This window comes from Pezoporus occidentalis, unplaced genomic scaffold (genome assembly GCF_034315485.1).
Source record: "Pezoporus occidentalis ecotype Australia unplaced genomic scaffold, CSIRO_AGI_Poc_V1 ctg604, whole genome shotgun sequence".
NCBI lineage: Eukaryota > Metazoa > Chordata > Aves > Psittaciformes > Psittacidae > Pezoporus > Pezoporus occidentalis.
This window is the reverse complement of record NW_026915949.1, coordinates 1-23,678: the sequence shown is the minus strand read 5'-3', so window position 1 is coordinate 23,678 and position 23,678 is coordinate 1. Positions and strand designations below refer to the sequence as shown.

Here is a 23,678-nt window from a genome sequence, read left to right as displayed (position 1 = left end):
TGGGGGGCTATGGGGGGCTATGGGGCCTATAGGATGTCTATGGGGCGCTATGGGGCGCTATGGAGTGTCTGTGGGGCGCTATGGGGTGCTATAGGGATCTGTGGGTTCTATGGGGGCCTGTGGGTTGTCTATGGGGTGGATATGCGGGTCTATGGGGCGCTATGGGAGTCTATGGGGGCCTATGGGTGCTATGGGGGGCTATGGGGCGCTATGAGGCCTATGGGGCGCTATGGGGGGCTATGGAGGTCTATGGCGTGGATATGAGGGTCTATGGGGCACTATGGGGTGTCTGTGGGGCGGTATGGGGTGCTATGGGGATCTGTGGGTTTTATGGGGGCCTGTGGGGTGTCTATGGGGTGGATATGGGGGTCTATGGGGGGCTGTGGGGGGCCTGTGCGGGCTATGGGGTTCTATGGGGGCCTGTGGGGGTCTGTGGGGTCCTACGGGTGCTATTGGGGGTCTGTGCGGGGTATGGGGGCTATGGGGATATATGGGACCTATGGGGCTCTATGGGGGGCTGTGGGGCCTATGGGGCGCTATGGGGTGTCTATGGGGGTCTACGAGGTGGATATGAGGGTCTATGGGGCACTATGGGATGTCTATGGGGGGCTATGGGGCGCTATAGGGTGTGTGTGGGGTCTGTGGGGGGCTCCGGGTGCTATTGGGGGTCTGTGCGGGCTATGGGGGCTATGGGGATATATGGGTTCTATGGGGGCCTATGGAGCGCTATGGGAGGCTATGGGGTGTCTATGGGGCGCTATGGGGTATCTATGGGGGTCTATGGGGTGGATATGAGGGTCTGTGGGGCACTATGGGGGGCTATGGGGCGCTATAGGGTGTCTGTGGGGTCTATGGGGGGTACGGGTGCTGTGCGGGCTATGGGGTTCTATGGGGTCTATGGGGATCTATGGGTTCTATGGGGCCTGTGGGGGTCTATGGGGGGCTACGGGGGGTCTATGGGGCGCTATGGGTTCTATGGGGGCCTATGGGGGGCTATGGGGATCTATGGGGTGCAACGGGGATCTATAGGTTCTGTGGGTGCCTGTGGGGGTCTCTGGAGCACTATGGGGTGTCTATGGGAGTCTGGGGGGGGCTATGGGGGGTCTATAGGGGGCTATGGGTCCCTATGGGCTGTATGGGTTTCTATGGGTCCCTGTGGGTCTCTATGGGTCACACGTATGGGGCTGCCCCATAGCAGGACCATGTCCCTATGGGTCTCTATGGGTCCCTATGGGTCTCTATGGGTCCCTATGGGTCTCTATGGGTCTCTATGGGTCCCTATGGGTCTCTATGTGTCTCTATGTGTCCCTATGGGTCACACGTGTGGGGCTGCCCCATAGCAGGACCATGTCGCGCTTCTTCACCACCGGCTCCGACAGCGAATCCGAGTCCTCGGCCTCGGGGGACGAGCTCGCCCCAAAGCCTGCGGGGGGCAACTACAGCAAGTGGGTGTCTGTGGGGCGCTATGGGGCGGATATGGGGTTCTATGGGGTGGATATGGGGGGCTATGGGGTGGCTATGGGGGCCTATGGGGTGGATATGGGGGTCTATGGGGCTCTATGGGGGGCTATGGGGTGTCTATGGGGTGTCTGTGGGGGGCTATGGGGTGTCTATGCGGGGCTATGGGGTGGATATGGGGTGTCTATGGGGGTCTGTGGGGGGGCTATGGGGGGGTATAGGGTGTCTATGGGGTGGATATGGGGGGCTATGGGGTGGATATGGGGCGCTATGGGGCGGATATGGGGGGCTATGGGGTGGATATGGGGGCCTATGGGGTGGATATGGGCTATGGGGTGTCTGTGGGGGGCTATGGGGGGCTATGGGGCGGATATGGGGTGGATACGGGGTGTCTATGGGGCACTATGGGTGTCTATGGGGCGCTATGGGGCGGATATGGGGTTCTATGGGGCGGATATGGGGTGTCTATGGGGTGGATATGGGGTGGCTATGGGGAGTCTATGGGCACTTTGGGGTGGATATGGGGCGCTATGGGATGTCTATGGGGGGCTATGGGGCGCTATGGGGTGGATATGGGGTGTCTATGGGGCGCTATGGGGTGGATATGGGGGGCTATGGGGTGGATATGGGGTGGATATGGGGTGCTATGGGTGGATATGGGGTGTCTATGGGGCGCTATGGGGGGGATATGAGGGGCTATGGGGTGGCTATGGGGTGGATATGGGGTGCTATGGGTGGATATGGGGTGTTTATGGGGGTCTATGGGGTGGATATGGGGTGTCTATGGGGTGGCTATGGGGGGCTATGGGGGGCTATAGGGTGTCTATGGGGTGTCTATGGGGGTCTATGGGGTGGCTGTGGGGGTCTATGGGGTTGATATGGGGGGCTATGAGGGGCTATGGGGTGTCTGTGGGGGGGCTGTGGGGTGTCTATGGGTGCCTGTGGGGTGCTCTGGGGAGTCTATAGGAGTATATGGGGTGCTATGGGGTGTCTGTAGGGGTCTATGGGGCGTCCATGGGTATCTATGGGGCTCTATGGGTCCCTATGGCTCTCTATGGGGCTCTATGGGGTCCCTATGGGTCTCTATGGCGCTCTATGGGGCGCTATGTCTTCTATGGGGTTCTATGGGTCTGTATCGGGTCTCTATGGGGTTCCATGGGGTCTCTATGGAGTGTCCATGGGTATCTATGGATCTCTGTGGGTCCCTATGGGTCTCTATGGGTCCCTATGGGTCTCTATGGGGCAGCCCCACAACCTCTTGCTCCCCATAGGCCGCTGCTGCTCAGTGAGGATGAGGAGGACACGAAGCGCGTGGTGCGGAGCGCCAAGGACAAGAGGTGGGGGGGGCAGCCATGGGGTCGCTATGGGGCTCTATGGGGCCCTATGGGTCGCTATGGGTCCCTATGGGTCGCTATGGGGCCCTATGGGGGCTCTATGGGTCCCTATGGGGCTCTCTATGGGTCGCTATGGGGCCCTATGGGTCCCTATGGTCTCTCTATGGGTCGCTATGGGGCTCTATGGGGCTCTCTGTAGGTCCCTATGGGTCCCTATGGTCTCTCTATGGGTCGCTATGGGGCTCTCTATGGGTCCCTATGGGTCCCTGTGGTCTGTCTATGGGTCCCTATGGGTCCTGATAGGTCTCTGTGCGTCGCTATGGGGCTCTCTATGGGTCTCTATGGGTCGCTGTGGGTCCCTATGGTCTCTCTATGGGTCGCTGTGGGGCTCTCTATGGGGTCTCTATGGGTCCCTAGGCATCCCTATGGGGCTCTCTATGGGTCCCTGTGGTCCGTCTATGGGTCCTGATAGGTCTCTATGCGTCGCTATGGGGCTCGGTATGGCTCTCTATGGGTCTCTATGGGTCGCTATGGGTCCCTATGGTCTCTCTATGGGTCGCTGTGGGGCTCTCTATGGGGTCTCTATGGGTCCCTATGCATCCCTATGGGGCTCTCTATGGGTCCCTGTGGTCCGTCTATGGGTCCTGATAGGTCTCTATGCGTCGCTATGGGGCTCGCTATGGGTCGCTATGGGTTGCTATGGGTCCCTATGGGCTCTCTATGGGTCACTATGGGGCTCTCTATGGGGTCTCTATGGGTCCCTGTGCGTCTCTATGGGGCTCTCTGTGGGTCCCTATGGAGTCCCTATGGGTCCCTGTGGTCTGTCTATGGGTCCCTATGGGTCCTGATAGGTCTGTATGCGTCGCTATGGGGCTCGCTATGGTTCTCTATGTGTCTCTATGGGTCTCTATGGCTCTCTATGGGGTCTCTATGGGTCTCTATGGGTCTCTATGTGTCTCTATGGGCTCTCTATGGGTCTCTATGGGGTCTCTATGGGGTCTCTATGGGTCTCTATGTGTCTCTATGGGCTCTCTATGGGTCTCTATGGGGTCTCTATGGGTCTCTATGGGTCTCTATGGGCTCTCTATGGGTCTCTATGGGGTCTCTATGGGGTCTCTATGGGTCTCTATGGGTCTCTATGTGTCTCTATGGGCTCTCTATGGGTCTCTATGGGGTCTCTATGGGTCTCTATGGGTCTCTATGGGCCTCTATGGGCTCTCTATGGGTCTCTATGGGGTCTCTATGGGTCTCTATGGGTCTCTATGGGGTCTCTATGGGTGTCTATGGGTCTCTATGGGTCTCTATGGGTCTCTATGGGTCTCTATGGGTCTCTATGGGTCCCGCTATGGGTCGCTATGGGGCAGGTTCGAGGAGCTGGCGGCGCTCATCCGCACCATCCGCAATGCGATGAAGATCCGGGATGGGGCTGAGCTCTATGGGGCTCTCTATGGGTCTCTATGGGTCTCTATGGGTCTCTATGGGTCTCTATGGGTCTCTATGGGTCTCTATGGGGTCTCTATGGGTCTCTATGGGTCTCTATGGGGTCTCTATGGGGTCTCTATGGGTCTCTATGGGTCTCTATGGGTCTCTATGGGGTCTCTATGGGTCTCTATGGGTCTCTATGGGTCTCTATGGGTCCCTATGGGTCTCTATGGGTCTCTATGGGGTCTCTATGGGGTCTCTATGGGTCTCTATGGGTCTCTATGGGTCTCTATGGGTCTCTATGGGTCCCGCTATGGGTCGCTATGGGGCAGGTTCGAGGAGCTGGCGGCGCTCATCCGCACCATCCGCAATGCGATGAAGATCCGGGATGGGGCTGAGCTCTATGGGGCTCTCTATGGGTCTCTATGGGTCTCTATGGGTCTCTATGGGGTCCCTATGGGTCTCTATGGGTCTCTATGGGTCTCTATGGGTCTCTATGGGTCCCGCTATGGGTCGCTATGGGGCAGGTTCGAGGAGCTGGCGGCGCTCATCCGCACCATCCGCAATGCGATGAAGATCCGCGACGTTTCGCGGTGCCTCGAGGACTTCGAGCTTTTGGGGCGAGCGTTCGCCAAGGCCAAGGGGGTGCTGGAGCGGGACGGGCCCCCCCGCTTCTACATCCGCATCCTCGCCGACCTCGAGGACTACCTGGCCGAGGTGATGGGGGGCGATGTGGGGCAGCTATGGGGCAGCTATGGGGTGTCTATGGGGTGGTATGGGGTGATATAGAGGTTCTATGGGGTGATATGGGGTGTCTATGGGGTGTCTATGGGGTGGTATGGGGTGTCTATGGGGTGATATGTGGTATCTATGGGGAGATATGGGGGTCTATGGGGTGCCTATGGGGTGATATAGGGGGTCTATGGGTGATATAGGGGGTCTATGGGGTGATATAGGGGGTCTGTGGGGTGATATAGGGGGTGTATGGGGGTCTATGGGGTGATATAGGGGGTCTATGGGGTGATATGGGGTGTCTATGGGGTGATATAGGGGGTCTATGGGGTGATATAGGGGGTCTATGGGGTGATATAGAGGGTCTATGGGGTGATATGGGGTGTCTATGGGGTGTCTATGGGGTGCTATGGGGTGTCTATGGGTGTCTATGGGGATGTATTAGGTGTCTGTGGGGTCTCTATGGGTCTCTATGGGGTGTCTATGGGTGTCTGTGTGGTGTCTATGGGTGTCTATGGGGTCTCTATGGGTGTCTATGGGTGTCTATGGGGTGTCTATGGGTCTCTATGGGGTGTCTATGGGGGTCTATGGGGTGTCTATGGGGTTTCTATGTGGTGTCTATGGGGTGTCTATGGGTGTCTATGGGTGTCTATGGGGTGTCTATGGGGTGTCTATGGGTGTCTATGGGGTGTCTATGGGTGTCTATGGGGTGTCTATGGGGTGTCTAGGGGTGTCTATGGGTGTCTATGGGGTGTCTATGGGGTGTCTATGGGGTGTCTATGGGTGTCTATGGGGCTCTATGGGGCTCTATGGGGGTGCTGGAGCGGGACGGGCCCCCCCGCTTCTACATCCGCATCCTCGCCGACCTCGAGGACTACCTGGCCGAGGTGATGGGGGGCGATGTGGGGCGCTATGGGGCAGATATGGGGTGTCTATGGGGAGATATGGGGGTCTATGGGGTGTCTATGGGGTGATATGGGGTGTCTATGGGGTGATATAGAGGGTCTATGGGGTGGAAAAGGGGGTCTATGGGGTGATATAGAGGGTCTATGGGGCTCTATGGGGTGTCTATGGGTGTCTATGGGGTGTCTATGGGTCTCTATGGGGTGTCTATGGGGCTCTATGGGGTGTCTATGGGTGTCTATGGGGTGTCTATGGGGTGATATAGAGGGTCTATGGGGCTCTATGGGGTGTCTATGGGTGTCTATGGGTCTCTATGGGGCTCTATGGGGTGTCTATGGGTGTCTATGGGGTGTCTATGGGGGTCTATGTGGTGTCTATGGGGCTCTATGGGTGTCTATGGGTGTCTATGGGGTGTCTATGGGGCTCTATTGCGTGTCTATGGGGCTCTATGGGTCTCTATGGGTGTCTATGGGGTGTCTATGGGGTGTCTATGGGTGTCTATGGGGTGTCTATGGGTCTCTATGGGGTGTCTATGGGTGTCTATGGGGCTCTATGGGGTGTCTATGGGTGTCTATGGGGCTCTATGGGGTGTCTATGGGTGTCTATGGGGTGTCTATGGGTCTCTATGGGGTGTCTATGGGTGTCTATGGGGCTCTATGGGGTGTCTATGGGTGTCTATGGGGTGTCTATGGGTCTCTATGGGTCTCTATGGGGTGTCTATGGGTGTCTATGGGGCTCTATGGGTGTCTATGGGTGTCTATGGGTGTCTATGGGTGTCTATGGGTGTCTATGGGGCTCTATGGGGCTCTATGGGGCTCTATGGGGGTGCTGGAGCGGGACGGGCCCCCCCGCTTCTACATCCGCATCCTCGCCGACCTCGAGGACTACCTGGCCGAGGTGATGGGGGGCGCTATGGGGCGCTATGGGGTGTCTATGGGGTGATATCGGGGGTCTATGGGGTGGTATGGGGTGTCTATGGGGTGTCTATGGGGCTCTATGGGGTGTCTATGGGGTGTCTATGGGGCTCTATGGGGTGTCTATGGGGCGCTATGGGGTGTCTATGGGGTGTCTATGGGTGTCTGTGGGTGTCTATGGGGTGAAAAAGGGGGTCTATGGGGCCTCTGGGGTAGTATGGGGTGTCTTTGGGGTGATATAGAGGGTCTATGGGGTGATATAGGGGGTCTATGGGGTGATATAGAGGGTCTATGGGGTGAAAAAGGGGGTCTATGGGGTGTGTATGGGGTGTCTATGGGTGTCTGTGGGGTGTCTATGGGGTCTCTATGGGTCTCTATGGGTCCCAATGTGTCCCTATGGTTCCCTATGTGTCTCTATGGGGTCTCAATGGTTCCCTATGGGTCCCAATGGGGTCTCAATGGGTCCCGATGTGTCCGTATGTGTCTCTATGGGGTTTCTATGGGTCCTAATGGTTCCCTGTGGGTCTGTATGGGTCCCAATGTGTCCCAACGGGGTGTCTATGGGTCCCTATGGGTCCCAATGTCTCTCTATGGGTCCCAATGTGTCTCTATGGGTCCCAATGTCTCTCTATGGGTCCCAATGTGTCTCTATGGGTCCCAATGTCTCTCTATGGGTCTCTATGGGTCTCTATGGGTCCCAATGTCTCTCTATGGATCCCAATGTCTCTCTATGGGTCTCTATGGGTCCCAATGTCTCTCTATGGGTCCCAATGTCTCTCTATGGGGTCTCTATGGGTCTCTATGGGTCTCTATGGGTCCCAATGTGTCTCTATGGTTCCCTATGGGTCCCAATGTCCCTCTATGGGTCCCTATGGGTCCCAATGTGTCTCTATGGGTCCCAATGTCTCTCTATGGGTCTCTGGGTGCAGCTGTGGGAGGACAAGGAGGGCAAGAAGCGCATGAACAAGAACAACGCGAAGGCGCTGAGCTCCCTGCGCCAGAAGCTGCGCAAGCACAACCGGCACTACGAGGAGCTCATCGGCGCCTACAGACAGGTGGGGGGCAGGCTATGGGGCGGGGGTGTGGGGCGGGAGCTATGGGGCAGAGCTATGGGGTGGGAGCTATGGGGCAGGGATGTGGGGCAGGGATGTGGGGCGGGGATGTGGGGCGGGAGCTATGGGGCAGGGATGTGGGGTGGGAGCTATGGGGCAGAGCTATGGGGCAGGGAGCTATGGGGTGGGGTCTGTGGGGCGGGAGGTGTGGGGCGGCAGCTGTGGGGCAGGAGCTATGGGGTGGGAGGTGTGGGGCAGGAGCTATGGGGCACAGGTGTGGGGTGGGAGCTATGGGGTGGGAGCTATGGGGTGGGATCTATGGGGTGGGAGCTATGGGGCAGGGAGCTATGGGGTGGGGTCTAGGGGGTGGGATGTATGGGGTGGGAGGTGTGGGGTGGGAGCTATGGGGCAGGAGCTATGGGGTGGGATCTATGGGGTGGGAGCTGTGGGGTGGGAGCTATGGGGCAGAGCTATGGGGTGGGAGCTATGGGGTGGGAGCTATGGGGCAGGATCTATGGGGCAGGATGTATGGGGCAGGATCTATGGGGCAGGGATGTGGGGCAGGAGCTATGGGGCAGAGGTGTGGGGTGGGATGTATGGGGCAGGGGTGTGGGGTGGGAGGTGTGGGGCGGGGTCTAGGGGGTGGGAGCTATGGGGCGGGGTCTATGGGGCGGGGCTGTGGGGCGGGAGATGTGGGGTGGGAGGTGTGGGGTGGGATCTATGGGGCAGGGGTGTGGGGTGGGATCTATGGGGTGGCAGGTGTGGGGTGGGATCTGTAGGTGGGAGCTGTGGGGCAGGATCTATGGGGTGGGATGTATGGGGCAGGATCTGTGGGGTGGGAGCTATGGGGCGGAGCTATGGGGCGGGATCTATGGGGTGGGGTCTATGGGGTGGGAGGTGTGGGGCAGGGGTGTGGGGTGGGAGGTGTGGGGTGGGATCTATGGGTGGGAGGTGTGGGGCGGGGGTGTGGGGTGGGAGGTGTGGGGTGGGAGATGTGGGGCAGGAGGTGTGGGGTGGGATGTATGGGGCAGGATCTATGGGGCGGGATGTATGGGGCAGGATCTGTGAGGCGGGAGCTATGGGGCAGGAGGTGTGGGGTGGGATGTATGGGGCAGGATCTGTGGGGCAGGAGCTATGGGACGGGGGTGTGGGGCAGGAGGTGTGGGGCGGGGTCTATGGGTGGGAGGTGCGGGCTGGGAGGTGTGTGTGGGGGATCTATGGGGCAGGATCTATGGGGCGGGGGTGTGGGGTGGGATCTATGGGGAGTGGTGTGGGGTGGGAGATGTGGGGCAGGAGATATGGGGCAGGGGTATGGGGTGGGAGCTATGGGGCAAGGCTATGGGGTGATCTGTGGGGCAGGTTATGGGGTGATCTATGGGGTGCTATGGGGCAGGGAGCTATGGGGTGGGAGCTATGGGGGATGGAGCTATGGGTCCCTATGGGTCTCTATGGGTCAATCTATGGGTCTCTGTGGGTCCCTATGGAGCTCTATGGGTCAATCTATGGGTCTCTGTGGGTCCCTATGGGGCTCTGTGGGTCCCTATGGGGCTCTATGGGTCCCTATGGGGCTCTGTGGTTCAATCTGTGGGTCTCTGTGGGTCCCTATGGGGCCCTATGGGTCTCTGTGGGTCTCTATGGGGTCCCTATGGGTCCCTATGGGGCTCTATGGGTCAATCTATGGGTCTCTGTCTTCCAGAACCCGGAGCTCTCGGATGAGGATGAGGAGAAGAGGAGCCGGGACTCGGAGGGTAGGAACATGGGGGGCACGCTATGGGGCAGGCTATGGGTCACATCTATGGGGCACACCTATGGGTCACATCTATAGGGTACTCTGTGGGGCACATCTATGGGGTACTCTATGGGTCACATCTATGGGGCACACTATGGGTCACATCTATGGGGCACGCTATGGGTCACATCTATGGGGTACTCTATGGGTCACATCTATGGGGTACTCTATGGGTCAATCTGTGGGGCACACTATGGGTCACATCTGTGGGGCACACTATGGGTCACATCTATGGGGCACACCTATGGGTCACATCTGTGGGGTACTCTGTGGGTCAATCTGTGGGGCACACTATGGGTCACATCTATGGGGTACTCTATGGGTCACATCTATGGGTCACTCTATGGGGCACATCTATGGGGCACACCTATGGGTCACATCTATGGGGTACTCTGTGGGTCAATCTGTGGGGCACACCTATGGGTCACATCTGTGGGTCACACCTATGGGGCACACCTATGGGTCACATCTATGGGGTACTCTATGGGTCACATCTATGGGGTACTCTATGGGTCACATCTATGGGGCACACCTATGGGTCACATCTATGGGGTACTCTATGGGTCACATCTATGGGGCACACCTATGGGTCACATCTGTGGGGCATACCTATGCGTCACATCTATGGGGCAGGCTATGGGTCACATCTATGGGGTACTCTATGGGTCACAACTGTGGGGCGCTCTATGGGTCACATCTATGGGGCACACCTATGGGTCACATCTATGGGGTACTCTATGGGTCAATCTGGGGCACACTATGGGTCACATCTATGGGGTACTCTATGGGTCAATCTGTGGGGCGCACTATGGGTCACATCTATGGGGCACACCTATGGGTCACATCTATGGGGCAGGCTATGGGTCACATCTGTGGGGCACACCTATGGGTCACATCTATGGGGCACGCTATGGGTCACATCTATGGGGCACACCTATGGGTCACATCTATGGGGCAGGCTATGGGTCACATCTGTGGGGCACACCTATGGGTCACATCTATGGGGCACACCTATGGGTCACATCTATGGGGTACTCTATGGGTCAATCTGTGGGGCACACTATGGGTCACATCTATGGGGCACGCTATGGGTCACATCTGTGGGGCACACCTATGGGTCACATCTATGGGGTACTCTATGGGTCACATCTATGGGGCACACTATGGGTCACATCTATGGGGTACTCTATGGGTCAATCTGTGGGGCACACTATGGGTCACATCTGTGGGGTACTCTATGGGGCACATCTGTGGGTCAATCTATGGGGCACTCTATGGGTCACATCTGTGGGGCACACTATGGGTCACATCTATGGGGTACTCTATGGGTCACATCTGTGGGGCACACTATGGGTCACATCTATGGGGCACACCTATGGGTCACATCTATGGGGTACTCTATGGGTCACATCTATGGGTCACTCTATGGGGCACATCTATGGGGCACACCTATGGGTCAATCTATGGGGCACTCTATGGGTCACATCTACGGGTAAATCTATGGGGCAATTTATGGGTTACATCTATGGGGCACTCTGTGGGTCACATCTATGGGTCAATCTATGGGGTAATCTGTGGGTCAATCTATGGGTCGCTCTATGGGGCACATCTATAGGGCACTCTGGGTCACTGGGTCACTCTATGGGTCACATCTATGGGTCACTCTATGGGGCACATCTATGGGTCACTGGGTCACTCTATGGGTCACATCTATGGGTCACTCTATGGGGCACATCTATGGGTCACTGGGTCACTCTATGGGTCACATCTATGGGTCACTCTATGGGGCACATCTATGGGTCACTGGGTCACTCTATGGGTCACTCTATGGGGTACATCTCTGGGTCACTCTGAGTCACTCTATGGGTCACTCTATGGGTCACTCTATGGGGCACATCTATGGGTCACTCTATGGGTCACATGTATGGGTCACTATGGGGTACATCTGTGGGTCACTGGGTCACTCTATGGGGCACATCTATGGGTCACTGGGTCACTCTATGGGTCACATGTATGGGTCACTCTATGGGTCACATGTATGGGTCACTCTATGGGGCACTTCTATGGGTCACTCTATGGGTCACATCTATGGATCACTATGGGGCACATCTATGGGTCACTCTGGGTCTCTCTATGGGTCACTCTGTGGGTCACATCTATGGGGCACTTCTATGGGTCACTCTATGGGGCACATCTATAGGGCACTCTATGGCTTATCTATGGGTCAATCTGTGTCCTTCTATGAGTTCCTCTGTGGGGTCTCTATGGGTCCCTATGGGTCTCTATGGGGTCCCTATGGGGTCTCTATGGGTCCCTATGGGTCTCTATGGGGTCCCTATGGGGTCTCTATGGGTCTCTATGGGTCTCTATGGGGTCCCTATGGGTCTCTATGGGTCTCTATGGGGTCTCTATGGGTCTCTATGGGGTCTCTATGGGTCTCTATGGGGTCTCTATGGGTCCCTATGGGGCTGAGCCCTCCCTCCCCCCCCCAGGCTCTTCCTCCCCCTCCTCCTCCTCCTCGGGCGATGAGGACGAGGCCGGGGCCTTCCTCAAGAAGCGGGAGGAGGGGAGGAGCCGCTTCCTGAAGGCAAGAGATCTATGGGGCAGGAGCTATGGGGTGGGAGCTATGGGGCAGGGAGCTATGGGGTGGGGCTATGGGGCGGGAGCTATGGGGCAGGGAGCTATGGGGTGGGGTCTGTGGGGCAGGGATCTGTGGGGTGGGAGCTATGGGGTGGGGTCTATGGGGTGGGAGCTATGGGGCAGGGATCTATGGGGCAGGAGCTATGGGGTAGGGTGTGGGGCTATGGGGCAGGGATCTATGGGGCAGGGATCTATGGGGTGGGAGCTATGGGGCGGGGATCTATGGGGCAGGGATCTATGGGGCAGGGATCTATGGGGTGGGAGCTATGGGGCGGGATCTATGGGGCAGGGATCTATGGGGTGGGAGCTATGGGGCAGGGATCTATGGGGCAGGGATCTATGGGGCAGGAGCTATGGGGTGGGAGCTATGGGGTGGGGTGTGGGGCTATGGGGCAGGGATCTGGGGTGGGGGCTATGGGGCGGGAGCTATGGGGCGGGAGCTATGGGGCAGGGAGCTATGGGGTGGGGGCTATGGGGCAGGAGCTATGGGGCAGGAGCTATGGGGCAGGAGCTATGGGGCAGGGAGCTATGGGGCAGGAGCTATGGGGCAGGAGCTATGGGGCGGGGCTATGGGGCAGGGATCTATGGGGCGGGGCTATGGGGCGGGAGCTATGGGGCAGGGATCTATGGGGCAGGAGCTATGGGGCGGGAGCTATGGGGCAGGGAGCTATGGGGCGGGAGCTATGGGGCAGGAGCTATGGGGCGGGAGCTATGGGGCAGGGAGCTATGGGGCAGGGATCTATGGGGCAGGAGCTATGGGGCGGGAGCTATGGGGCAGGGAGCTATGGGGTGGGAGCTATGGGGCAGGGATCTATGGGGCAGGGATCTATGGGGCAGGGATCTATGGGGCAGGGAGCTATGGGGCAGGAGCTATGGGGCAGGGAGCTATGGGGCAGGGAGCTATGGGGCAGGGATCTGTGGGGTGGGAGCTATGGGGTGGGGTCTATGGGGTGGGAGCTATGGGGCAGGGATCTATGGGGCAGGAGCTATGGGGTAGGGTGTGGGGCTATGGGGCAGGGATCTATGGGGCAGGGATCTATGGGGTGGGAGCTATGGGGCGGGGATCTATGGGGCAGGGATCTATGGGGCAGGGATCTATGGGGTGGGAGCTATGGGGCGGGATCTATGGGGCAGGGATCTATGGGGTGGGAGCTATGGGGCAGGGATCTATGGGGCAGGGATCTATGGGGCAGGAGCTATGGGGTGGGAGCTATGGGGTGGGGTGTGGGGCTATGGGGCAGGGATCTGGGGTGGGGGCTATGGGGCGGGAGCTATGGGGCGGGAGCTATGGGGCAGGGAGCTATGGGGTGGGGGCTATGGGGCAGGAGCTATGGGGCAGGAGCTATGGGGCAGGGAGCTATGGGGCAGGAACTATGGGGCAGGAGCTATGGGGCGGGGCTATGGGGCAGGGATCTATGGGGCGGGGCTATGGGGCGGGAGCTATGGGGCAGGGATCTATGGGGCAGGAGCTATGGGGCGGGAGCTATGGGGCAGGGAGCTATGGGGCGGGAGCTATGGGGCAGGAGCTATGGGGCGGGAGCTATGGGGCAGGGAGCTATGGGGCAGGGATCTATGGGGCAGGAGCTATGGGGCGGGAGCTATGGGGCAGGGAGCTATGGGGCGGGAGCTATGGGGCGGGAGCTATGGGGCAGGGAGCTATGGGGCGGGAGCTATGGGGCAGGAGCTATGGGGCAGGGATCTATGGGGCGGGGCTATGGGGTGGAAGCTATGGGGCAGGGAGCTATGGGGTGGGAGCTATGGGGAGGGAGCTATGGGGCAGGGAGCTATGGGGTGGGAGCTATGGGGCAGGGAGCTATGGGGTGGGAGCTATGGGGTGGGAGCTATGGGGCAGGGAGCTATGGGGTGGGAGCTATGGGGTGGGAGCTATGGGGCAGGGAGCTATGGGGTGGGAGCTATGGGGTGGGGCTATGGGGTGGGAGCTATGGGGTGGGAGCTATGGGGCAGGGAGCTATGGGGTGGGAGCTATGGGGTGGGAGCTATGGGGCAGGGAGCTATGGGGAGGGAGCTATGGGGCAGGGAGCTATGGGGTGGGAGCTATGGGGTGGGAGCTATGGGGCAGGGAGCTATGGGGTGGGGGCTATGGGGCAGGGAGCTATGGGGTGGGAGCTATGGGGTGGGAGCTATGGGGCAGGGATCTATGGGGTGGGGGCTATGGGGCGGGAGCTATGGGGCAGGGAGCTATGGGGTGGGGCTATGGGGTGGGGGCTATGGGGCAGGGAGCTATGGGGCAGGGAGCTATGGGGTGGGGGCTATGGGGCAGGGAGCTATGGGGTGGGAGCTATGGGGTGGGAGCTATGGGGCAGGGATCTATGGGGTGGGGGCTATGGGGCGGGAGCTATGGGGCAGGGAGCTATGGGGTGGGGCTATGGGGTGGGGGCTATGGGGCAGGGAGCTATGGGGCAGGAGCTATGGGGCGGGGAGCTATGGGGCGGGAGCTATGGGGTGGGAGCTATGGGGCAGGGAGCTATGGGGCAGGGAGCTATGGGGCAGGGATCTATGGGGCAGGGAGCTATGGGGCAGGGATCTATGGGGAGGGAGCTATGGGGTGGGAGCTATGGGGCAGGGAGCTATGGGGCGGGAGCTATGGGGCAGGGAGCTATGGGCAGGGATCTATGGGGCAGGGAGCTATGGGGCGGGGCTATGGGGTGGGGTGTGGGGCTATGGGGCAGGGAGCTATGGGGTGGGAGCTATGGGGCAGGGATCTATGGGGTGGGAGCTATGGGGCAGGATCTATGGGGCGGGATCTATGGGGTGGGAGCTATGGGGCAGGGATCTATGGGGCAGGGATCTATGGGGCAGGGAGCTATGGGGTGGGAGCTATGGGGCAGGGAGCTATGGGGCAGGGAGCTATGGGGTGGGAGCTATGGGGCAGGGAGCTATGGGGTGGGGTCTGTGGGGCAGGGGTCTGTGGGGCGGGAGCTATGGGGTGGGGTCTGTAGGGCGGGAGCTATGGGGTGGGGCTATGGGGTGGAAGCTATGGGGTGGGGTCTGTGGGGTGGGAGCTATGGGTCCCTCTCTGGCTGTGTTTCTATGGGTCTGATCTATGGGTCCCGCTCTGGCTGTGTTTCTATGGGTCTGATCTATGGGTCTGATCTATGGGTCCGATCTCTGGCTGTGTTTCTATGGGTCCCGCTATGGGTCTGATCTATGGGTCCGATCTATGGGTCCCTCTCTGGCTGTGTTTCTATGGGTCTGATCTATGGGTCCCGCTCTGGCTGTGTTTCTATGGGTCTGATCTATGGGTCTCGCTCTGGCTGTGTTTCTATGGGTCCAATCTATGGGTCTGATCTATGGGTCCCGCTCTGGCTGTGTTTCTATGGGTCTGATCTATGGGTCTGATCTATGGGTCCCTCTCTGGCTGTGTTTCTATGGGTCTGATCTATGGGTCCGATCTATAGGTCCGATCTATGGGTCTGATCTATGGGTCCGATCTATGGGTCTGATCTATGGGTTCGATCTCTGGGTCCGATCTATGGGTCCGGTCTATGGGTCCAATCTATGGGTCTGATCTATGGGTCTGATCTATGGGTCCCGCTCTGGCTGTGTTTCTATGGGTCCGATCTATGGGTCTGATCTATGGGTCCCTCTCTGGCTGTGTTTCTATGGGTCTGATCTATGGGTCCGATCTATAGGTCCGATCTATGGGTCTGATCTATGGGTCCGATCTATGGGTCTGATCTATGGGTCTGATCTCTGGCTGTGTTTCTATGGGTCCCGCTATGGGTCTGACCTATGGGTCCCTCTCTGGCTGTGTTTCTATGGGTCCCCATGCTATGGGTCCCATCTCTGGGTCTGATCTCTGGGTCTGATCTCTGGGTCTGATCTCTGGGTCTGATCTCTGGGTCCGATCTATGGGTCTGATCTATGGGTCTGATCTATGGGTCCCGCTCTGGCTGTGTTTCTATGGGTCCCGCTCTGGCTGTGTTTCTATGGGTCCCCACGCTATGGGTCCGATGCATATGGGGGTCACTATGGGTCTGATCTATGGGTCCCGCTCTGGCTGTGTTTCTATGGGTCCCCACGCTATGGGGCTGCCCCCTAAGTCCCTCCCCTCGTCCCTCCCCTCCCCCATTCAGGGCTCGGCGTCGCCGTCGTCGTCCTCGGCCTCGGGTGGGGGTTGGGGCTCCTCGGGCTCGGGCTCGGGCTCGGAGGAGGAGGAGGAGGGGGGGGAGGGGAAGGGCCCGAGCCTGCAACTGGCGTCCAGGTTCCTGAAGAGGTGAGGGGGGAGGGGGGGAGGGGGGGGGGGGAGGGGAAGAGGGGGTGGGGGATGGGGAAAGAGGGGGATGGGAGGGGGAAGGGGAGGTGGGGGAGGGGAGAGAAAATGGGGGGGAGGGGGGGGAGGGGGGAAAGAGGGGGGGAATGGGGATGGGGGATGGGGAAAGAGGGGGAGGGGAGGGGAGGGGGAAAGAGGGGGAGGGGAGGGGGAAGGGAAGTAAATGGGGGGGGAGGGGATGGGGGGGAGGGGGAAAGAGGGGGGGTTGGGGATGGGGAAGGGGGAGTGGAGGATGGGGGGGAGAGGATGGGGGAGGGGAATGGGGGGAGGGGGGAAATGGGGGGGGGAGGGGGAGGAAGTAAATGGGGGGGAGGGGATGGGGGGAGGGGGGGATGGGGGAAAGTGGGGGGGGATGGGGGTGGGGAAGGGGGAAAGAGGGGGAGGGGAAGGGAAGTAAATGGGCGGGAGGGGATAGGGGGGAAGGGAATGGAGGTGAAGAGAGGGGGAAGGGGGAGTGGGGGAGGGGGGTGAAGGGAGGGGGGGAAGGGGGATGGGGGTGAAGGGGGGAGGGGGGAGGGAGGGGAATGGGGGGAGGGGGGCAATGGGGGGGGTGAGGGGGAGGGGAATGGGGGTGAAGGGGGGGGTAGGGGGAGTGGGGGGAGGGGATGGGGGACGGGAGTAAATGGGGGGGAGGGGAGGGGGAGGGGGAGGGGAATGGGGGTGAAGGGAAGGGGGAGTGGGGGATGGGGGGGAGGGGATGGGGGGAGGGGAGGGGGATGGAGGACGGGGGAGGAAATGGGGGGGGATGGGGGGGAATGGGGGTGAGGGGATGAGGGGGAGGGGGGAGGGGAATGGGGGTGAACGGAGGGGGAAGGGGGAGGGGATGGGGGACGGAAGTAAATGGGGGGGAGGGGTGAAGGGGGATGGGGGGGGAGGGGGCAGGGGGAGGGGTGGGATGGGGGAGGGGATGGGGGAGGGGGAGTCCTGATCTATAGGTTCTTGAAGGGGGGGAGGGGGCTGTGGGAAGGGGGAGGGGTGAAGAGGGCATGGGGGGGATGGGGGAGAAGGGGTCTGACCCATAGAGAACTGTGGGTTCCTGAAGGGGGGCAGGGCGGGGTGTCTCTATGGGGTCCCTATGTGTTTCTCTATGGGTTCCTGTGGGGTTTCTATGGGTCCCAATGTGTCTCTATATGTCCCTATGGGGTCTCTGTGGGTCTCTGTGGGGTCTCTATGGTCTCTCTATGGGTCTCTATGGGTCCCAATGGGGTCTCTATGTGTCTCTATGGGGTCTCTATGGTCTCTCTATGGGGTCTCTATGGGTCCCAATGGTCTCTCTATGGGTCTCTGTAGGTCCCTGTGGGTCTCTATGGGTCTCTATGGTCTCTCTATGGGTCTACTGTGTCTCTATGGGGTTCCTATGGGGTCTCTATGGGTCTCTATGGTTCCCTATGGGTCTCTATGGGTCCCTATGGGTCTCTGTGTGTCGCAATGGTCTCTCTATGGGTCCCTATGGGTCTCTATGGGTCTCTATGGGTCCCTATGGGGTCTCTATGTGTCTCTATGGGTCTCTATGTGTCTCTATGTGTCTCTATGGGTCCCAATGTCTCTCTATGTGTCTCTATGGGTCCCAATGTGTCTCTATGGGTCCCAATGTCTCTCTATGTGTCTCTATGGGTCCCAATGTGTCTCTATGGGGTCTCTATGGGTCTCTATGGGTCCCAATGTGTCTCTATGGGGTCTCTATGGGTCTCTATGGGTCCCAATGTGTCTCTATGGGGTCTCTATGTGTCTCTATGGGTCCCAATGGGGTCTCTATGGGGTCTCTATGGGTCTCTATGGGTCCCAATGTGTCTCTATGGGGTCTCTATGGGTCTCTATGGGTCCCAATGTCTCTCTATGGGTCTCTATGGGTCTCTATGGGTCCCAATGTCTCTCTATGGGTCTCTATGGGTCCCAATGTCTCTCTATGGGTCCCTATGGGGTCTCTATGGGTCCCCATGTGTCTCTATGTGTCTCTATGGGGTCTCTATGTGTCTCTATGGGTCTCTATGGGGTCTCTATGGGGTCTCTATGGGGTCTCTATGGGTCTCTATGGGTCTCTATGTGTCTCTATGGTTCCCTATGGGTCTCTATGGGTCCCAATGTCTCTCTATGGGTCCCAATGTCTCTCTATGGGTCTCTATGGGTCCCAATGTCTCTCTATGTGTCTCTATGGGTCTCTATGGGTCTCTATGGGTCCCAATGGGGTCTCTATGTGTCTCTATGTCTCTCTATGGGTCTCTATGGGTCCCAATGGGGTCTCTATGTGTCTCTATGTCTCTCTATGGATCTCTATGGGTCCCCATGTGTTTCTATGGGTCTCAATGGGGTCTCAATGTGTGCCATAGGGACGAGGAGCGCCGCGGTGGGGCCGGGGAGCGGCGCCGTGGGGAGCGGCCCCGCCGCAAGAGGGCGCCACGGAGCCGGCGCGAGGAGGAGGAGGAGGAGCCTGAGGGGGGGGAGTGGGAGAGGGTGAAAGGAGGAGCCCCATTGGTCAAGGTGAGAGGTGGGAGGGGCTAAGAGGGGTGGGAGGGGCCAATGGGGAGAGAGGGGAGGGGCTAAGGGGGAGAGAGGGGAGGAGCCTGAGGGGGGGGAGTGGGAGAGGGTGAAAGGAGGAGCCCCATTGGTCAAGGTGAGCGGTGGGAGGGGCTAAGGGGGGTGGGAGGGGCCAATGGGGAGAAAGGGGAGGGGTTATGGGGGGTGGGAGGGGCTAAGGGGGGAGTGGGAGAGGGTGAAAGGAGGAGCCCCATTGGTCAAGGTGAAGGGTGGGAGGGGCTAAGGGGGAGAGAGGGGAGGGGCTAAGGGGGAAAGGGGGAGCCCCATTGGTCAAGGTGAGCGAGGGGAGGGGCTAAGGGGGAAAGGGGAGGGGCTATGGGGGGGGAAAGGGGGAGCCCCATTGGTAAAGGTGAGAGGTGGGAGGGGCTAAGGGGGAAAGGGGAGGGGCTATGGGGGGGGAAGGGGGAGCCCCATTGGTCAAGGTGAGGGGTGGGAGGGGCCAATGGGGAGAGAGGGGAGGGGCTAAGGGGGGTGGGAGGGGTCAATGGGGAGAGAGGGGAGGGGCTAAGGGGGGAGTGGGAGAGGGTGAAAGGAGGAGCCCCATTGGTCAAGGTGAGAGGTGGGAGGGGCCAATGGGGAGAGAGGGGAGGGGTTATGGGGGGTAATGGGGAGGGAGGGGCTAAGGGGGAGTGGGAGAGGGTGAAAGAAGGAGCCCCATTGGTCAAGGTGAGAGGTGGGAGGGGCTAAGGGGAGAAAGGGGAGGGGCCAATGGGGAGAGAGGGGAGGGGTTTTGGGGGGTGGGAGGGGTCAATGGGGAGAGAGGGGAGGGGCTAAGGGGGGAGTGGGAGAGGGTGAAAGGAGGAGCCCCATTGGTCAAGGTGAGAGGTGGGAGGGGCTAAGGGGGGAAAGGGGAGGGGCTAATGGGGAGAGAGGGGAGGGGCTAAGGGGGGGGGAAGAGGGAGCCCCATTGGTCAAGGTGAGCGGTGGGAGGGGCTAAGGGGGGAAAGGGGAGGGGCTAATGGGGAGAGAGGGGAGGGGTTATGGGGGGTAATGGGGAGGGAGGGGCTAAGGGGGAGTGGGAGAGGGTGAAAGAAGGAGCCCCATTGGTCAAGGTGAGAGGTGGGAGGGGCTAAAGGGGAAAGGGGAGGGGCCAATGGGGAGAGAGGGGAGGGGTTTTGGGGGGTGGGAGGGGTCAATGGGGAGAGAGGGGAGGGGCTAAGGGGGGAGTGGGAGAGGGTGAAAGGAGGAGCCCCATTGGTCAAGGTGAGAGGTGGGAGGGGCTAAGGGGGGTGGGAGGGGCCAATGGGGAGAGAGGGGAGGGGCTAAGAGGGGTAAGGGGGGGGAGAGGGAGGGGATGAAAGGAGGAGCCCCATTGGTCAAGGTGAGAGGTGGGAGGGGCTAAGGGGAGAGGGGAGGGGCTAAGGGGGAGTGGGAGGGGTTAAGGGGGGAGTGAGAGGGGTTAAGGGGAGGGGCTAAGAGGGGAGTGGGAGGGGCCAATGGGGAGAGAGGGGAGGGGCTAAGAGGGGGTGGGAGGGGCCAATGGGGAGAGAGGGGAGGGGTTATGGGGGGTGGGAGGGGTTAAGGGGGAAAAAGGGGAGGGGCCAATGGGGAAAGAGGGGAGGGGCTAAGGGGGAGTGGGAGGGGCTAAGGGGGAAAGGGGAGGGGCCAATTGGGAAAGAGGGGAGGGGCTAAAGGGGGAGTGGGAGGGGTTATGGCGGTGGGCGGGGGCAATGGGGAGTGAGGGGAGGGGCTTGAGGCTGGAGGGGAGGGGCCAGTGGGGTCATTTATGGGCCCATGGGGGTCACTTATGGGTCCATGTGATTACTTATGGGTCCGTGGGGTCACTTATGGGTCTGGCCCCCTAACTTGTGGGTCCGGCCCCATAACTTGCGGGTCCGTGGGTGTCACTTATGGGTCCATGGGGGTTACTTATGGGTCTGGCCCCATAACTTGTGGGTCCGGCCCCATAACTTGTGGGTCCTTGGGTTCACTTATGGGTCCATGGGGTCACTTGTGGGTCCATGGGGTTACCTATGGGTCTGGCCCCCTCACTTATGGGTCCATGGGGGTCACCTATGGGTCTGGTTCCCTCACTTATGGGTCCATGGGGGTTACTTATGGGTCTGGCCCCATAACTTGTGGGTCCGTGGGTGTCACTTACGGGTCCATGGGGTTACTTATGGGTCTGGTCCCCTCACTTTTGGGTCCGTGGGTGTCACTTATGGGTCCATGGGGTCACTTATGGGTCTGGCCCCATAACTTGTGGGTCTGGCCCCATAACTTGTGGGTCCGTGGGGGTCACTTATGGGTCCATGGGGTCACTTATGGGTCTGGCCCCATAACTTGTGGGTCTGGCCCCATAACTTGTGGGTCCGTGGGGGTCACTTATGGGTCCATGGGGTCACTTATGGGTCTGGCCCTGTAACTTGTGGGTCCGGCCCCATAACTTGTGGGTCCGTGGGGGTCACTTATGGGTCCATAGGGGTCACTTACGGGTCTGGTTCCATCACTTATGGGTCCATGGGGGTTACTTATGGGTCTGGTTCCATCACTTGTGGGTCCATGGGTGTCACGGGTCTATAGGGGTCACTTATGGGTCTGGTTCCATCACTTATGGGTCCATGGGGGTTACTTATGGGTCTGGTCCCCTCATTTTTGGGTCCGTGGGTGTCACTTATGGGTCCATGGGCTTACTTATGGGTCTGGCCCCCTCACTTATGGGTCCATGGGGGTCACCTATGGGTCTGGTTCCATCACTTATGGGTCCATGGGGGTTACTTATGGGTCCATAGGGGTCACTTATGGGTCTGGTTCCATCACTTATGGGTCCATGGGGGTCACTTATGGGTCCATGGGGGTCACTTATGGGTCCATAGGGGTCACTTATGGGTCTGGTTCCATCACTTATGGGTCCATGGGGTCACTTATGGGTCTGGCCCCCTCCCTTGTGGGTCCGTGGGGCTCATTTGTGGGTCCATCGGGGTCACTTATGGGTCTGTGGAGGTAGCTTATGGGTCTATGGGGGTCACTTATGGGTCCATAGGGGTCACTTATGGGTCTGGCTCCCTCACTTATGGGTCCATGGGGGTCACCTATGGGTCTGGCCCCCTCACTTGTGGGTCCGTGGGTGTCACTTATGGGTCTATGGGATTACTTATGGGTCTGGCCCCATAACTTGTGGGTCCGTGGGGCTCACTTGTGGGTCCATGGGGTTACCTATGGGTCTGGCCCCGTAACTTGTGGGTCCATGGGGGTCACCTATGGGTCTGGTTCCATCACTTGTGGGTCCATGGGGGTCACTTATGGGTCTGGCCCCATAACTTGTGGGTCCATGGGGTTACTTATGGGTCTGGCTCCCTCACTTATGGGTCCATGGGGGTCACCTATGGGTCTGGCCCCCTCACTTATGGGTCCATGGGGTTACTTATGGGTCTGGCCCCCTCACTTGTGGGTCCGTGGGGCTCACTTCTGGGTCCATGGGGGTTACTTATGGGTCCATGGGGGTCACTTATGGGTCTGGTTCCATCACTTATGGGTCCATGGGGGTCACCTATGGGTCTGGTTCCATCACTTATGGGTGCATGGGGGTTACTTATGGGTCTGGTTCCATCACTTATGGGTCCATGGGGGTCACTTATGGGTCTGGTTCCATCACTTATGGGTCCATGGGGTCTCTTATGGGTCTGGCCCCATGACTTGTGGGTCCGGCCCCATAACTTGTGGGTCCGTGGGGGTCACCTATGGGTCTGGCCCCCTCACTTATGGGTCCGTGGGGGTCACTTGTGGGTCCATGGGGTTACTTATGGGTCTGGCCCCCTCACTTATGGGTCCATGGGGTCACTTAGGGGTCCAGCCCCATAACTTGTGGGTCCATGGGGTCACTTATGGGTCTGGCCCCATAACTTGTGGGTCCGTGGGGGTCACTTATGGGTCCATGGGATTACTTATGGGTCTGGCCCCGTAACTTGTGGGTCCGGCCCCATAACTTGTGGGTCCGTGGGGCTCACTTATGGGTCCATAGGGGTCACTTACGGGTCTGGTTCCATCACTTATGGGTCCATGGGGGTCACCTATGGGTCTGGTTCCATCACTTATGGGTCCATGGAGTTACTTATGGGTCTGGCCCCATAACTTGTGGGTCCATGGGGTTACTTATGGGTCTGGCTCCTTCACTTATGGGTCCATGGGGTCACTTATGGGTCTGGCCCCATAACTTGTGGGTCCGTGGGGTCACTTATGGGTCTGGCCCCCTAACTTGTGGGTCCGGCCCCATAACTTGTGGGTCCGTGGGTGTCACTTATGGGTCCATGGGGGTTACTTACGGGTCTGGCCCCCTCACTTATGGGTCCATGGGGTCACTTAGGGGTCCAGCCCCATAACTTGTGGGTCCATGGGGTCACTTATGGGTCTGGCCCCCTAACTTGTGGGTCCGCCCCCCACGTGTGGGGCGCAGGAGAAGCCCAAGATGTTCGCCAAGGGCACGGAGATCACCCCGGCCGTGGTGCTCAAGAAGCTCAATGAGATCCTGCAGGCGCGGGGCAAGAAGGGAACCGACCGGTGAGGAGCTATGGGGCGGCTGTGGGGCGGCTGTGGGGCGGGGATGGGGGGGGATGGGGGGGGGATATGGGGCAGGGATGGGGGGGATATGGGGGGGGATATGGGGCA

At 59.6% G+C, this 23,678-nt stretch overlaps 1 protein-coding gene across 1 annotated transcript; it reads left to right on the top strand.

Annotated features, from left to right (window-relative positions):
- The first annotated feature begins 1,289 nt into the window (after positions 1-1,289).
- Positions 1,290-23,581, top strand: LOC134174506 (eukaryotic translation initiation factor 3 subunit C-like protein). The gene is made up of 9 exons (XM_062639535.1): positions 1,290-1,445; positions 2,730-2,795; positions 4,742-4,931; positions 7,693-7,818; positions 9,512-9,563; positions 12,097-12,191; positions 16,309-16,481; positions 18,866-19,016; positions 23,467-23,581. The coding sequence occupies exons 1-9, from the start codon at positions 1,291-1,293 to the stop codon at positions 23,572-23,574; spliced, it is 1,116 nt and encodes a 371-aa protein (XP_062495519.1). The 5' UTR covers position 1,290; the 3' UTR covers positions 23,575-23,581.
- Positions 23,582-23,678: the final 97 nt, after the last annotated feature.

Coding starts and splice junctions, on each gene's coding strand:
- LOC134174506 (XM_062639535.1), top strand. CDS start 1,291: ATGTGTCTCTATGTGTCCCTATGGGTCACACGTGTGGGGCTGCCCCAT. Junction 1,446..2,729: donor GCGGGGGGCAACTACAGCAA/GTGGGTGTCTGT, acceptor TGCTCCCCATAG/GCCGCTGCTGCTCAGTGAGG. Junction 19,017..23,466: donor GAGGAGCCCCATTGGTCAAG/GTGAGAGGTGGG, acceptor TGTGGGGCGCAG/GAGAAGCCCAAGATGTTCGC.